Below are 15154 nucleotides of genomic sequence, written 5' to 3'. Positions count from 1 at the left end.
GGACACGGGTGGGAGGTGGGTAAGCGCGCGCACCGCCCGTCCGTCGTGGTTTCCTGGCTGCGCGCGGCGGTGGCGGAGTGGCTGCAGCTGTAGCAGCAGCCGCGAAGATGGCGGAGGGGTTGGAGCGTGTCCGGATCTCCGCGTCGGAGCTGCGAGGGATTCTGGCTGCTCTGGCTCCGCAGGCCGGGAGCAGAGGTGGGTCGCGCCGCCCAGCTCCTGGGCCGGGCCTGCCCGCCCCGCCTCCCTCTCCTCCTCTGCCTCCTCCCTGCTCAGTCCGCGGTGCTCCTGAGCCCCCGCCCCTTCCCCAGCAGTGGGTGCGGGGGCCGAGGGCCGTCCCCTGGCCGCCCCACCAGCCCGAGGACCAGTGTGGAATCGGGCTCGGCCAGCCCCGGCCCCCTCCGGGAGAGCCCGACCCGAGTTCCTGAATCCGCCCCCTTTCTCACAGCGAAGGTGACTGTTCCCCATTGCCCCAGCCTTCTCAGAGCAGTTTGTGATTCCCAGTCGTCAGGAGACGCGGCGAGAAGCGGGTGCTGGGGTCTGGGGGAGGCCCCGGGATCTATCGTTCCCAGAGGAATCATCCGCATGCCTTCCCTGTCATCTCTTTAGAGTTGTAGAGAAGGAGCTGGGGAAATCGAGGAGAAAGATTGAACAGCTTGGGACTTCCTTGCTGAACTTTTTCCCCCAAGGCAGGGTTCTGAAGTTTGCGCCACCGGAGAGATCCAGGACCTCCGGTAGAGAGCTGACTCTATTCTGGTTTGCCTTTGGCATATGTGGGAGCAGTTTTTATCAGAGAGAATGCTCATCTTGCAAATTAAAGTCTCCATCCACACCAGGAAAGCTCCAAGGAAGATTCTAGTATCTCCTCTCTCCTTTGTTAGGTGGTGGAGTTGTGTAGAATGGTAGTTGTGCTTCTGCAGGCTTGTGGCCAAAGTCTGTGAAATTGGTTTTCGTTGGTCAGTTGAATGGGATTATTCAGGGTGTTTTCTCCCTCTGCTCTGAGTAGTAGTAGCTTTTCTCATTCCTCCTCCCCACCTCTAACTTAAGTTACAAAGGCTCCTGAGGGTGAGTTATTCTGGAGGTAAGCTGCTTTGCCTTTATTTGCACTTGAAGAAATGTTTTTTTAATAAAGCTTTTGAAAATACTGAGGCAGAGGCTTTGTGTTTTTGCGTCTTTCTGTTTTGTTACACCTATGAGTTAAATGCTGGAGGATATTATTTATTCCTGTTATGGGCTTGTTTGTATTGGTGTTTACAGAACAATACTAGGATTTTATAAAGCATTCTGTTTTGAGTACTCTATAATCTCAGTAATTGCTGTCAGTTTCCCATTGACAAGTTTAGTGGCTATTTGTAGTAGTCTCTCCCCTTAATAGGTAAAGGTAACAGATACAAAAAATAGATACTTGCTTATCTGTCATTCAGTAAGTTTAGGGAGCCTGGAGAGTAGTTTCGAAAGTCCTGTACCCTTATTTTTAAGTACTACAGTCCTTGGTATTTTGAGAGCATGTCACAATACTTCCATCATCCTCCAGAGAAAGCTCCTTTATGGAACTTTTTCCTTCTCATATTCCACATCATAGTAGCAGTTAGTCGCAGTATTCTAATGATAGTCTGAGCAGTATTTCCTTGGAATGACTGCTGGCTGCTGTTAGAGAGTTGGTGAGCATGAGTGGAGTTGAAGAATGTGAAAGGAACTGCTTCCTGTTTGCTTCAATAAGAGGTATGTGTTTGGGCAATTGGTATCCTAAAAGAAGAGGATTGTCCTGGTCAAGTTCAGAGACTGGAGTTGCATATTTTTCCCCCCCAGAGATGTCCAGAACTGTGGATTGTTGTGCATACCCCTCTTTTTCTCCTTTATCCCCAACTACTACTACTATGTTAAAAAGGGATTAGCCACCCTGGAAAAATGTTAGAAGCACTAGAAGAAAAGACTAAAATGGATCCAAGGGCTCTATAGCAGAGAACAGTTTGATGTTCAAATAGTTAGAGCTCTTTTATTCTGGCAATGATAAGGTAGTTTGAGGTCTTGGACATCTGGATATGACTTGGGTAACACAAGAGAGTATGTTGTTGTTGTTGTTACTGTTTTTCCTATTTCCCTGAGTGTAGATAGCTCTAACATAATGAAGTTCTTAGCCTTGCCAATTGCTAAACAAGTACTGTAAACCTAGTAGAATTTCTGCTGCTTCAGAAATTTCCTTCCATGTTCGCCAGTATTAGCATTTCGATGTGTTGTTTTTGCTTGGCTTTTCTGTTATTTAACCAGAGTGACAGTTTTTTTTCCTTCCCTCCCCTTTTATTCTTTTCTTCTACCTGTTCCTCCCCAACACTCTCTCCAACATCATAGAAAACATGAAGGAGCCCAGGCAGCGCAGAGATAACCGGCGCCCAGATCTGGAAATCTATAAGCCTGGTCTTTCCCGATTGAGGAACAAACCTAAAATCAAGGAACCTTCTGGGAGTGACGAATTTAAGGATGAAATTATTAACGACAGGGATTCCTCTGCTGTTGGAAATGGTACACAGGTCATTAAAGATGTCTGCAAGGAACTGGATAACCAACATCAAAATGGTCCTGTAGACCCAGAAAATATTGGGGCACAGGAGTCCTTTCCTAGCACTTCTGGACAAGAGGATCGAAGTCTAAGAATTATCAAGAGAACAAAGAAACCTGACATGCAGATCTACCAGCCTGGAAGGCGTTTGCAGACTCTTACCAAAGAATCGACTAGCAGAGTGGGTGAGGAAGAAATCCTCAACCAGGTGGAGCAATTGAGAGTAGAAGAAGATGAGTATAGGGGAAATGTGAAAGAGGAGGTCATGAATAAACCAGACAAAGAAGAGGCAGAAAAAGGCCTAAATGGTGACAGAATAAGGGCTGCAAAGGGAGAAAAAGGAAAGAGGATTGAGAAGGGGGAGGGGATAAAGAAAGTGACCGATGACCTGGCACAGGGGAAGCCGGGTTCAGCAAAGCGCTACTCCCGCTCAGACAAACGAAGGAACCGCTACCGCACTTGTAGTACCAGCTCGGCTGGCAGCAACAACAGCGCTGAGGGGGCTGGCCTGACTGATAGTGGATGTCGCCGCCGCCGACAGGATCGGACCAAGGAGAGGCCACGACTGAAGAAGCAAGTATCTATGTCCTCAACTGACTCTTTAGATGAGGACGGAATCGATGAGCCCGATGGGCCCAGGAGGAGCTCGGAAAGGAAGAAACATTTAGAAAGAAGCTGGTCTGGCCGTGGGGAGGGAGAGCAGAAAATTAATGGGAAAGAAAATCGAGGCACTCTTCGTGTCACTTTTGATGCAGAAACCATGAACAAAGATTCCCCCTTCGTGAGATCAGCCAGGGAGGATGTGGATAGGATAAAGCTTGACAAAGGCCTGAGCAGTGGGGGCAAAGGCTCAGAGAAGCAGGAGTCCAAAAACCTGAAACAAGAACTTCGAGGCCGTGGTCGTGGCATTCTGATTCTGCCTGCACATACCACCCTATCTGTCAGTTCAGCCGGTTCTCCAGAATCTGCACCTTTGGGACCTCGGCTTTTATTTGGATCTGGTAGTAAGGGATCTCGGAGTTGGGGCCGAGGAGGCACCACTCGACGATTATGGGACCCAAACAATCCTGATCAGAAACCTGCTCTAAAGAGCCAGACGCCCCAGCTACATTTCTTAGACACTGATGATGAAGTCAGCCCTACCTCTTGGGGTGATTCCCGCCAAGCCCAAGCATCTTACTATAAGTTTCAAAACTCTGACAACCCCTATTATTACCCCCGGACACCAGGCCCTGCCTCTCAGTATCCTTATACGGGCTATAGCCCTCTGCAGTACCCTGTGGGCCCTACAAATGGTGTGTACCCCGGGCCTTACTACCCAGGCTACCCAACTGCATCAGGACAGTATGTCTGTGGCCCCCTCCCTGCCAGCACCATGAGTCCTGAGGAGATGGAACAGCACATGAGGAACATGCAGCAGCAGGAGCTACATAGGCTTCTCCGGGTGGCTGACAACCAGGAACTGCAGCTCAGCAACCTGCTCTCCAGGGACCGCATCAGCCCTGAGGGTCTGGAGAAGATGACCCAGCTCAGGTGTGCTGTGTTCCGTCCTAGAGGGACGTGGGGGTAAGCTGGAGGTGGGTAGGCTCCTGTGGTGGAGGAGCATAGAAACTGTTTTGGCAGGGCACTGGGCATTAAATCCCTTTCACATTGATTTTTATAAGGAAGGAGCAGTTGGAAAAAAGAACAGAAAATTTGGTTTCTTGTCTTAGAAATGATTATGCTTCCCACTTTTTCTTTAAGAAAAAAAATCTTTAAGAGAACATGGAATCTGGAAATGGAAAAGGAAAGACTTTCCAGAATGCCAAGAAGTGAACAACATATAACTTGTGGTGAAGATCTTATTTCAGCTGTTAAATTTAGGTGGAGGCATATGGGGAAAAATCATTTTCCTAGACATAACTGTCTTTAGAATGACATTCTGCTGTGCAGAATAAAAAGTCAAATGAGTACTATACCTGGTGGCATTTTGGATTTCCTGCCAAGGAAGGTGTTTAATTTGCAAGAAGCTCAGATCTTGAGTTTAGCCTTTCTTATGGTGTATTTGGAGCTAGAAGTTGCATGTATTTTATTCCAGAGCTGAACTGCTGCAGCTATATGAGCGCTGTATCCTATTAGATATTGAGTTCTCTGATAATCAGAATGTGGATCAGATCCTGTGGAAGAATGCTTTCTATCAGGTGATTGAGAAGTTCAGGCAGCTTCTCAAGGATCCAAATGTTGAGAACCCCGAACAGATTCGGAACAGACTTTTGGAGCTCTTGGATGAGGTAAACCATCATCTTTTTGTCCTCAGGATAAAGGCTTTAGCATTCTGTAGTTGTGATGGGTTTTTATCACCTGTAATATGATGATTTATAGCAGAACATTGACTAAAAACTTGATGCTCTTTTCTTGGGTTTAGGCCTAACCCACCCTATTGCATCCTTGGGACCATAACTTATTGGCAATTGGAGTTAGTTCTGACCTTGAAAATTTTCTGAATGTCTTGTTTGGGGGTGGGTGCTGTGGGGGGAGAAAGTGTGTATGGTGTGTGTCTGTGTATGTGTGTGTGTGTGTGTATTCATAGTTTTAAAACCATGGGGGGGCTCATACTATGAATTTGTCTTGTGTTTAGTTGGTGATCACTAAATACTGTGTATGCCTCTCTTTACATGGGATGACTAAACATTAGCAGAACTGTGGACAGGTTACTTGCCCCAGTTTCTGGTGGGTAGATTGGATCAGAACAGTCTGATTCAGCTGTTTCTTATTTTTTGTCTTTATAGGGTAGTGACTTCTTTGATAGTTTGCTTCAGAAGCTGCAGGTTACTTACAAGTTCAAACTGGAGGACTACATGGATGGTCTTGCCATTCGCAGCAAGCCATTACGCAAGACAGTAAGCCAGCTTCTTTATCTTAAATTTAATCATCCATTTAGTAAGCATTTGTCTAGTGTTATGTGCTAGGCACTATGCTAAGTGTTGAGGATACAAAACAAAAGATACAGTCCAGTGGGGGAACAGACCAATTAAACCTGCAATTATCATGTAATAAGTACCATGGTAATGTTATATATACAGTGTGGAAGGGGCACAGAGTGAAATGGCTCTGATTCCGACTGGTGGAGTCAAGGGAGACTTCTGAGAGACTGTCAAGTCTTGAAACCTGACTAGGAGTGGAAGGGGCAGTACAGAGCACAGCAAGAGAGAATCAGGCCTTGTTGGAAAGTGTAAGAAGTTCAATATGCTGGTTTTTGTAATGTGGAGTTGGGGTGTTGTAGGAGGTAAAGCTAATGAAGTAGAAGGGGATAGATCAAAAACTTTTGTATGGCATACTGAAGAGTTTGGACTTTATTCTGAAAGCAGCGAGGAGCCATGGCTTGATTTTCACTAAATGGATAGCATAGATTTCTTCTTAGAACCAGTCACTGGCAAATGGATGATTTTGGGCAAGAGAGTGGAGGTAGGAGGGTCAGGTTGAGGGCCTGAACCTAAGGTAGAGGTAGTGGAGGTGGAAAAGAGGAGACAAATTGGAAAGATATAAGGGAAATAGAATTGACTTGCTGGCTGATTTGGTGTGAATGATGAGATAGGAGGCATAAGGAGTCTCGATCATCTCCCAGTTTGTGGCCTAGGAGAGTGGCTGGGAAGGAAGAGGTTAGTTTAGTTTTGGCTGTGCGTAAGTAGAGGAACTTGAAAATGAAGAGATGAATATTCTGGTCTGTTTGAAGCTCAGGGGAAAGAGCTAAGCTGGTGCTATAGATTCAGAAGTCATCAGTGTGTAAGTGATAGTTGAAGCAGAAGTTGGGATCCTGGGATACTGGCCAGTCAGCCAGAGAGTGAGGGGTGGGGATCAAATTTCAAGGTGGTGGTGGGCAGAATTGTCAAGTGCTGTAGAGTCAGCGAATGCTGCTATTACTGAAAGTGCCCATTGGATTGGATGAGCTTATCACAATTTATTTCAGTTGGAGAGGATGGAAGACAGATTGCAGAGAATGAAAAGTGGGACAGTAGATACAACGAAGGGAGTAATATAGACCATCCTTTTAAGAATCTTGGCTGTGAAGGCAAGGAGGGAAGATAGTAGTTAAAAGAGAACATAGTGTCAAGAGAAGTTTGTTTTTAAGCTGGAAGAGTCTTAAGCATATTTATATATTGAGAGGAAAGGGCCAGGGTAAAGGAAGAAGTTAAATAAAGATTCATTAGAGAAAGGCATATGATTTATGGAGCAGAGACTTCCTCTTGTCTTTCTACTCCTGATGATTGGTGTGCACAAACTCTATTACTAATCAACAAGTATTTATTGAGACCCTCCTACATGCCACATGTCTTTCTAAGACACATAATTCATTGTGGAACAAGAAAGCCATGATCCCAGCTCTTGGAGTTTAGAGTTTGCTTAGGGGTGAATACAGGTGGTGGATTAGTAATTGCAGATGCAGCAACTTCTGCAAAGGATGTTGTGGTGGGGTATAAGGTAAAGGGGTTTAGAGGATCATGGAAGACTGAGGAAGTCAGTTAAGGTGGAGCTAAAAATCTGAGATGTTAGCCAAGTGAAGGTGTATGTGAAGATGCTAGAACATTCTATGGAGAGGAAGTAGTATATGTGCAGGTTCTGAAGCTGGAAAGAGCATGGTGTGTTAGGGAGACTAAGAAAAGTCTAGTCTGACTGAGGTACAGAGAGAGAGGGGGGAGGTGGTGCTGCAGAGGTAAACAGAAGCTAGATCATCTGGGACTTCATCCAGAGGATAGTGGAGAGCCTTTGGTGGAATTTGTTTTTTCCTTCCCCCCATTGAGATAGTAGAGTGCTGTAGTATGTTTCTTTTTTTTTTTTTTAAAGATTTTATTTATTTATTTGAGAGAGAGGATGAGAGGAGAGAGAGAGTACATGAGAGGGGGGAGGGTCAGAGGGAGAAGCAGACCCCCCGCCGAGCAGGGAGCCCGATGCGGGACTCAATCCCGGGACTCCAGGATCATGACCTGAGCCGAAGGCAGTCGCTTAACCGACTGAGCCACCCAGGCGCCCTAGAGTGCTGTAGTATGGAAACATAATCTGTTTTCTTGTGCTTTGTCAGCTAACTACAAAGGGTTCTTGGTGTTCATTCATAGAATGTGTGGAATAGTCAGGATTCTGAAGGTATATAACTTTGCTGAGGCACACATTTGTTATATATTAGGAGGTTGATGTGCAGCAGCTAGTTATTTAGCTAGTGGATGAGCCTTCCTCAGGGGCAGTATCTACTTCTCCTTGAAGTTTTGTTCTTTATTCGGTGATGTGTTAATTTCTTGTGTGTGAGGTGGAGTGGAATTGTATGTTATGAAGTGATGTTCCTTAGGTTTTTTGGTTGGACACATGTCTTGGGATTGTTAAGGGTCTACTCTGTTGTTTTGTAATGGAGGGACAGATGCCAAGCCCATTATTGAGAAAACATACATATAGAGAGGGAGAGAGAACTACCCAGTCCCTGGCCATTTTGTAGGTGTTTGGTAAAGGGTGACTATGTTATCATTTTAGGGAATTGTTATTGTTTTGCAAAGTGAATGAAATGCAGTAACACAGTGCAGTGATACTAATAGTTTGAGGAGAGAGAGACTATAGTGATGACAGGAAAATAACAGAATAAACAATTGTCTTAGTATTTGTATATCACTTTATAATTTGTGAAGTATTTAACACTTACTCTATGGAGTATGCATTTTTATATTCAGATGAAGAAACTTGAGTCCAAAAAACAGTCCCAAAGGCCTACGGAAGATCACACAACTCTTACATGGAGAGTCAGGTTTCCTGGTTTCCAGGTTTCAGAATGTTTTCTTTTGTTTACCTGGGACTTGAAATAAGAATGACCCCTCTCTTTTCTGCCATTCTTTCTCATATTGGCTGTTTTCGCTAGGCAAGTTTAGACTGAAAACTTTTTTTTCTTTGTTGAGGACTACTAGTGCCTTATTAGTGCTGTTCTGTCACTTTGATCCTATCATTGTCCTTTGGTGTTGAAGTTAAAGTTTCTTGGGTATACTACTAACTGATCAACTAACTGATCATTTTTCCTGAAGGTAAAATATGCTTTGATCAGTGCCCAACGATGTATGATTTGCCAAGGAGATATTGCTAGGTATCGGGAACAAGCCAATGACACAGCAAACTACGGGAAAGCACGCAGGTACTTTTGCCTCTTGTTCATTGCTTCTCTTTCCTTGCGGCGTTAAGCTAAGCCCTATTAAGAGCAATGGGCCACCCGAGCTGCCTCTCATATGGAAGTCCTACAGGTGCCCCTGTTGGTCTTTGTAATCAGGCTTTACCACTCCAGCGTTACATCTAACACTCCACCTTATGTCTTAAGCAGTTAGAGCTATCAGGTGATGAAATGGGAAAGCATTGATATGGAACTAGCATTTTTTACTGTTTTTCTATTCCAGTTGGTACCTAAAGGCCCAGCATATTGCTCCCAAGAATGGGCGCCCATATAACCAGTTGGCTCTGCTGGCAGTGTATACGGTAAGCAATCCTATGGACAGGGGAAGTATTTTGCAGACAGTATCTTAGAAAGAATGGATTTTGATAGCATCAGCTCCTGGAGCTAGAGTTCCTCTGAACACTAAACCTAAAAAATATCCTTTCCTGCCATCCTCACATTCCTCTTGTTACTTTCAGAGGTAAGTTGTCAGTGATTCTTCATTCCAGTTGAATCTGTACTTCATTCCCTTTCATTGCACTTGAGTTCCTAAAGGAATGCTCATGCTCCAGCCAGACACCACTCTTTGTTTTTGACCAAGGCTTCTGCTCTGAATCTTGTCTTTCTTCCCTTCCCTGTCCTGTTGAATGAGGTTACTCATTTCTAGAAGGAAAATAAGGCTCCCTTTACCACTTTTCCTTAAAGTCCTCAACTAGCCCTAACTAGTGAGATCCTTACTTCCTTTCCCCAGATTATCCCCTTATTCCTCTTAAGTTTTCACTTAATGAGCCTCCTTAGCAGAAGCACTTAGTGCCAAATTGTATCTTCCTAGATCTTACCAAACTCCTCTCAATATGCCTCTAACAGAGAGCCTTGGGAGCAGGTAACAGCCCCTCGTAAGGAAGCTGAATTGAAGGCGGTGGGGAGGTCAATGGTAGGTATCAAAGATTTAAGTATAAAGCAGCTAACATGCTCATTTAGCAGGAAGAGTTTTCATAATGCTATTGCCCGAATACTCAGTGTTTGAGTTAAAATATTTATTCCCCTTTATTCAACAAAAGAGTCAAAGAAATTCCTAACACTTCATGATGGATTGAAATTGTTGATTAAGTAGTGTGGTTGACTGACACACTTCCTTCTACATCTCTAGAATATCTTCATTCACTCCTTCCTTTCTTTCTTTCTTTCTTTCTTTTTTAAGATTTTATTTATTTTTTGACAGAGAGAGACACAGCGAGAGAGGGAACACAAGCAGGGGGAGTGGGAGAGGGAGAAGCAGGCCTCCTGCGGAGCAGGGAGCCCGATGTGGGGCTTGATCCCAGGACCCTGGGATCATGACCTGAGCTAAAGGCAGACACCCAGCGACTGAGCCACCCAGGCGCCCCCACTCTTTCTTTTTTTAGATTTTATTTATTTATTTGAGTGAGAGAGAGAGAGAGATCACCAACAGTGGGGAGGGGTGGAGGGAAAAGCAGACTTCCCACTGAGCAGGGAGCCCGATGCCGGGCTTTATCCTAGGACCCTGGGATCATGACCTGAGCTGAAGGTAGATGCTTAACCGACTGAGCCACCCAGGTGCCCCTCTTCATTCACTCTTTATTTTCTTTAGTACACTAATAGTATTATGCAACTATCAACTCTAAGTCCAAGACGTTTTCATCACCCCAAAAGGAAACCCCATACCCATTACTCTCCATTCCTTCTACCTCCCAGCCTCTGGCAACCACTTAGTCTGCTCTCTGTTTCAGGATATACCTATTGAATGTTTCATATAAATGGAATCATCCAGTATGTGACTTCTTTATGTCTGGCTTCTTGCATTTAGCATAAAGTTTTTGAGGTTCGTTTATGTTGTAGGATGTCTCAGTACTTCATTTTTATGGCCAACTCATATTCCATTGTATGGATATACTATACTTTATTCATTAGTTATTGGACATTTTGGTTTGTTTTCACCTTTTAGCTATTGTGAATAGTGCTTTGTGAAGTACAGGTATTTGAATATCTGTCGTCAGTTCTTCTGAGTCTATACTTATGAGTGGAATTGCTGGGTTATATGGTAATTCCATGTTTAGCCTTTTTTTTGAGATTATTTTAGAGACAGTGTGCATGCTGGTGGGGGGAGGAGCGAAGAGAGAGAGGGAGAGAAACAGACTCCCTGCTGAGCATGGAGCCCAATGCGGGGCTCGATCTCACGACCCTGAGATCATGATCTGAGCCGAAATCAAGAGTCAGACGTTTAACTGACAGCCGGCAGGCGCCCCCATGTTTAACTTTTTAAGGGATCACCAAACTTTTCCATAGAGGCTGCACCTTTTTACATTCCCACCAGCAATGTACAAGGGTTCTAGTTCCTCCATGTTCTCACCAACATTTTCATTTCTTTGATTATGACCCACCCGCACTGTGGGTTTTTTCCCCCCACTTGGGGACTTTTTTTCTTTAGTGTTTTTTTCTTCTTTCCTTCCTTCCTTCCTTCCTTTCTCTCTCTTTCTTTTCTTCTTTCTTTCCTTCCTTCCTTCCTTCCTTCATTCCTTGTCAGTTTTAAGTTTGCAGAAAAATTAAGCAGAAAGTACAGAGAGTTCCCATATACTCCCTCAACTCCTCTCCCAGTCAATTTTCCCTGTCATTAACATCTTGCATTAGTGTAATACATTTGTTTATTATTGGTGAGCCAGTATTGATACATTATCACTAACTAAAGTTCCTAGTTTACATTAGGGTTCACTTTTGTACAGTCTGTGGATTTGAACAAATCTGTAATGACATGTATTCATCATTACAGTATCATACAGAGTAGTTTCACTGTCCTAAAAATACCCTGTGCTCCACCTCCACCTATTCATCCCTCCTCACTCCTCTGAACCTCTAGTAATCTTAAGTTTTACTGTCTATAGTTTTGCCTTTTCCTGAATGTCATAGTTGGAAACCATACAGTATGTAACCTTTTCAGATTAGCTTGTTTCACTTAGTAATATGCATTTAGGATTACTTTTGTGATGTGACAGCTCTTTTCTTTTTATTGTTGAGTAATATTCCATTGTATGGATGTACCACAGTTTGTTTATTCATTCCCCTATTGAAGGACATCTTGGTTGTTTTCAAGTTTTGGCAGTTATAAATAAAAATGCTGTAAATGTTTGCGTGCAGGTCTTGTGTGGACATAAATTGTCATCTCATTTAGATAAATACCAAGTAATGTGATTGCTGGATTGTATGGTAAGAGTGTATGTAGTTTGGAAGAAATTGCCAGACTGTCTTCCAAAGTGGCTGTGCCATTTTGCATTCCTTCAGGCAGTGGATGAGAGTTCCTGTTGCTCTGCATCCTCATCAGCATTTAGTGTTGTCAGTGTTCTGGATTTTGGTCATTCTATAATAGATGTGTAGTGTTATCTCATTTTAAGTTGCATTTCCCTAATAACATATGACGTGGAGCATCCTTTCATGTGCTTATTTGCCATTTGTGTTTCTTCTTTGGTGAGGTGTCTGTTTTGATCTTTTGCCCATCTTTAAATTGGGTTGTTTTTTTATTGTTGAGTTTTAAGTGTATATTTTGAATATCAGTCCTTTATTATTTATGTGTTTTGTGAATATTTTCTCTGTATGTGGCTTATCTTTTCATTTTCTTAGCACAGAACAAAAGTTTTTAATTTTAATGAAATCCAACTTACCAACTTTTTCTTTTGTGGATTTTGCTTTTAATACCTAAGAACTCCTCACCAAACCCAAGGTTATCTAGATTTTCTCCTGTGTTATCTTCTAGGAGTATAGTTTTACATCTTACATTTAGGTCTGCGATCTAGAAAGGCATAAGGTCTGTGGCATAGATTCATTGTTTTGCATGTCGATGTCCAGTTGTTTCAACACCATTTGTTGAAAAGATCATCCTTTCTCCATCGAATTGTCTTTCCTCCTTTGTCAAAGATCAGCTGGCTGTATTTGTCTGGGTCTATTTCTGGGCTCTCTATTTCATTCCATTGATCTGTTTGTCTGTTCTTTGGCCAGTACCACTATAGTAGCTTAATGGTAAGTCATGAAGTTGGGTAGTTGGGTCTTCCGACCATGTTCTTCTTTGTCAGTATTGTGTAGGCTATTCTGGATCTTTTGCCTTTCCATATAAACTTTAGAATCATTTTGTTGTTATCTATAAATCTATTGACTTTGAAGTAGTATCTCATTGTGGTTTTGATTTGCATTTCCCTAACAACTAATGATGTTGAGCTGCATTATAGGCCATTTGGAGAAATGTCTATATAAATCCTTTGCCTATTTTGTCTTATATTAAAAAATTAAAAAATTTATTTGTAAAATATACATAAGATGAAATTTACCATCTTACCATTTTACATTTACATTGTTTTGCAACTAACCTCCAGAACTCTCTTCATCTTGCAAAACTGAAACTTTATACCCATTAATTAAGCAACTCCCCATTTTCCCCTCCCTCCAACCACTGACAACCACCCTTCTACTTTCTGTCTCTGAATTTGTCTACTTTAGGTACTTAATATAAGTGGAATCATACAGTCTTTCTTTTTGTGACTGGCTTATTTCACTTAGCATGATATCCTAAAGGTCCATCCATGTTACAGCTTGTGTCAGAATTTCCTCTTTAAGGCTGAATAGCACTCAGTTATATGTATATACCATGTTTTGTTTATCACTTCATCTGTCAGTGCACACTTCCACCTTTTGGCCATTGTGAATAATGCTGCCATGAATGTGAGTGTACAAAAATCTCTTTAAGACTCTGCCTTTAGCTTGGGTCCCAGGGTCCTAGGATCGAGTCCCACATCGGTCTCCTTGCTCAGCGGGGAGCCTGCTTCTCCCTCTGCCTGCTGATCCCCCTGCTTGTGCACTGTCTCTCTCTGTCAAATAAATAAATAAAATCTTAAAAAGAAAGATTTATTTATTTATAATTTGAGAGGACAGAGGGAGAGAATCTTCAAGCCAACTCCCTGCTGAGCACAGAGCCTGATGCAGGGCTTGATCTCACGACCCATGAGATCATGACCTGAGCGGAAACCAAGAATTGGACATTTAACCGACTTAGCTGCCCAGGTGCCCCTCTTTTAAGAGTTTTTATAGTTTTTATATTTAGATCTTTGGCCCATTTTTCATTAAGTAAATGGTGTGAAATATGGGCCCAGCTTCATTCTTTTGCATGTGGATATCCAGTTCTAGTACCATTTGTTGAAGAGGCTGTTCTTTCCCCATTGACTAGTCTTGGGATCCTTGTTGTAACTCAGTTGGTGCCTGGATTTATTTCTGGACTCTCAGTTCTCGTCCATGGATCCATATATGTCTACCCTTATGCCAGCACCTCATTGTTTTAATTACTATAGCTTTGTGGTAAATTTTGAAACCAGGATATATGAGTTTTCCACCTTTGTTCTTTTTTAAGATGAGTTTGGCTGTTTGGGGTTTCTTGTAATTCCATATGGATTTTAGGATCAGCTTTTTCATTTCTGCAAAAAGAGTCACTGGGATTTTCATAAGAATTACATTGTGTAGTTGCTTTGGGGAGTATTTACACAGATGTTTTTGATTTATTTAGGTCTTCTTTAGTTTCTTTCAGACGTGTTTTATAATTTTCAGTATATAAGTTTTACACTTCCTTGGTTAAACTTATTCCTAAGTATGTTATTCTTTTTGATGCTGTTGTAAATGGAATTATTTTCTTAATTTCTTTTAAAGATTGTTTATTACTAATATATAGAAATATAACTGATTTTTGAGCATTGATCATAATATCTTACAACTTCACTGAATTCCCTCTGTGGCTTTTTGCCATTCTGATTAAATTGGTATATTTTTCTTTCATAGACCTCTGACCTAAATTAGTGGTCCTTTCAAGCTCTTTTCCTCTGTCCCTCTTTTTCTGTCTCCCTTTTATCCTAGTTGTCTTTTAATATCACTTTCTTAATTTTCTGTTTCCTCCAGTCAGTCATTCAGTGAATCTCAAGAATTCAGTGAGAACATGTTTGTGCACAGCGCTTTGCTAGGTGCTGTGAGTGATGAATATGTGATATGTTTTCTGCTCTGAAAATGTGTTGAGAAGACAAGTGAGGTGTGTAGACAGTGATAGAAATTAGACGTCATGAAATTTGATGCAATTGATTAGATGTGCCATTATTTTCTGGACCATTAAGAAAGAATATGTGAATTATAAATAGGATATAATGGTAGATATTGATTGTAAGTTCTGTCTTGATTTCAGAAATGTTAAAATATGAAAAAATCATTGTAGAATCGACGAAACGCAATCTAAAATCAAGTGAGTGGTATAGGCTGAGATCAGTACAGATTGGGATAATATTAAAAATAGCCCCCATTAGGGGTGCCTGTCTGGCTCAGTCAGTAGAGTGTGTGATTGTTGATCTCAGGGTTGTGAGTTTGAGCCCCAAGGCGGTGTAGTAGAGATTACTTAAAAATAAAATCTTAAA

At 42.3% G+C, this 15154-nt stretch overlaps 1 protein-coding gene across 7 annotated transcripts in view; it reads left to right on the top strand.

Annotated features, from left to right (window-relative positions):
* The first annotated feature begins 17 nt into the window (after positions 1-17).
* SMG6 (SMG6 nonsense mediated mRNA decay factor) overlaps positions 18-15154 on the top strand; it is a 209941-nt gene continuing 194804 nt past the window's right edge. The window contains exons 1-6 of one of the 7 annotated variants that reach the window (XM_081806068.1): positions 18-195; positions 2347-4087; positions 4632-4824; positions 5323-5433; positions 8590-8696; positions 8953-9031. In XM_081806068.1, the coding sequence (XP_081662194.1) occupies positions 108-195; positions 2347-4087; positions 4632-4824; positions 5323-5433; positions 8590-8696; positions 8953-9031 (2319 nt within the window). In that variant the 5' untranslated portion in view covers positions 18-107. Of the gene's footprint in view, positions 196-295; positions 451-2346; positions 4088-4631; positions 4825-5322; positions 5434-8589; positions 8697-8952; positions 9032-9084; positions 9643-15154 lie in introns of those variants that run through there. The other 6 variants (XR_014140698.1, XM_081806067.1, XM_081806064.1 and 3 more) reach the window with 6 other exon arrangements.

The sequence above is a fragment of the Leptonychotes weddellii genome, chromosome 15 (assembly GCF_054177405.1).
Source record: "Leptonychotes weddellii isolate Sample4059 chromosome 15, ASM5417740v2, whole genome shotgun sequence".
Classification (NCBI taxonomy): domain Eukaryota; kingdom Metazoa; phylum Chordata; class Mammalia; order Carnivora; family Phocidae; genus Leptonychotes; species Leptonychotes weddellii.
The sequence above is the reverse complement of the archived record's forward strand: the minus strand, read 5'-3'. Positions and strand labels throughout refer to the sequence as shown.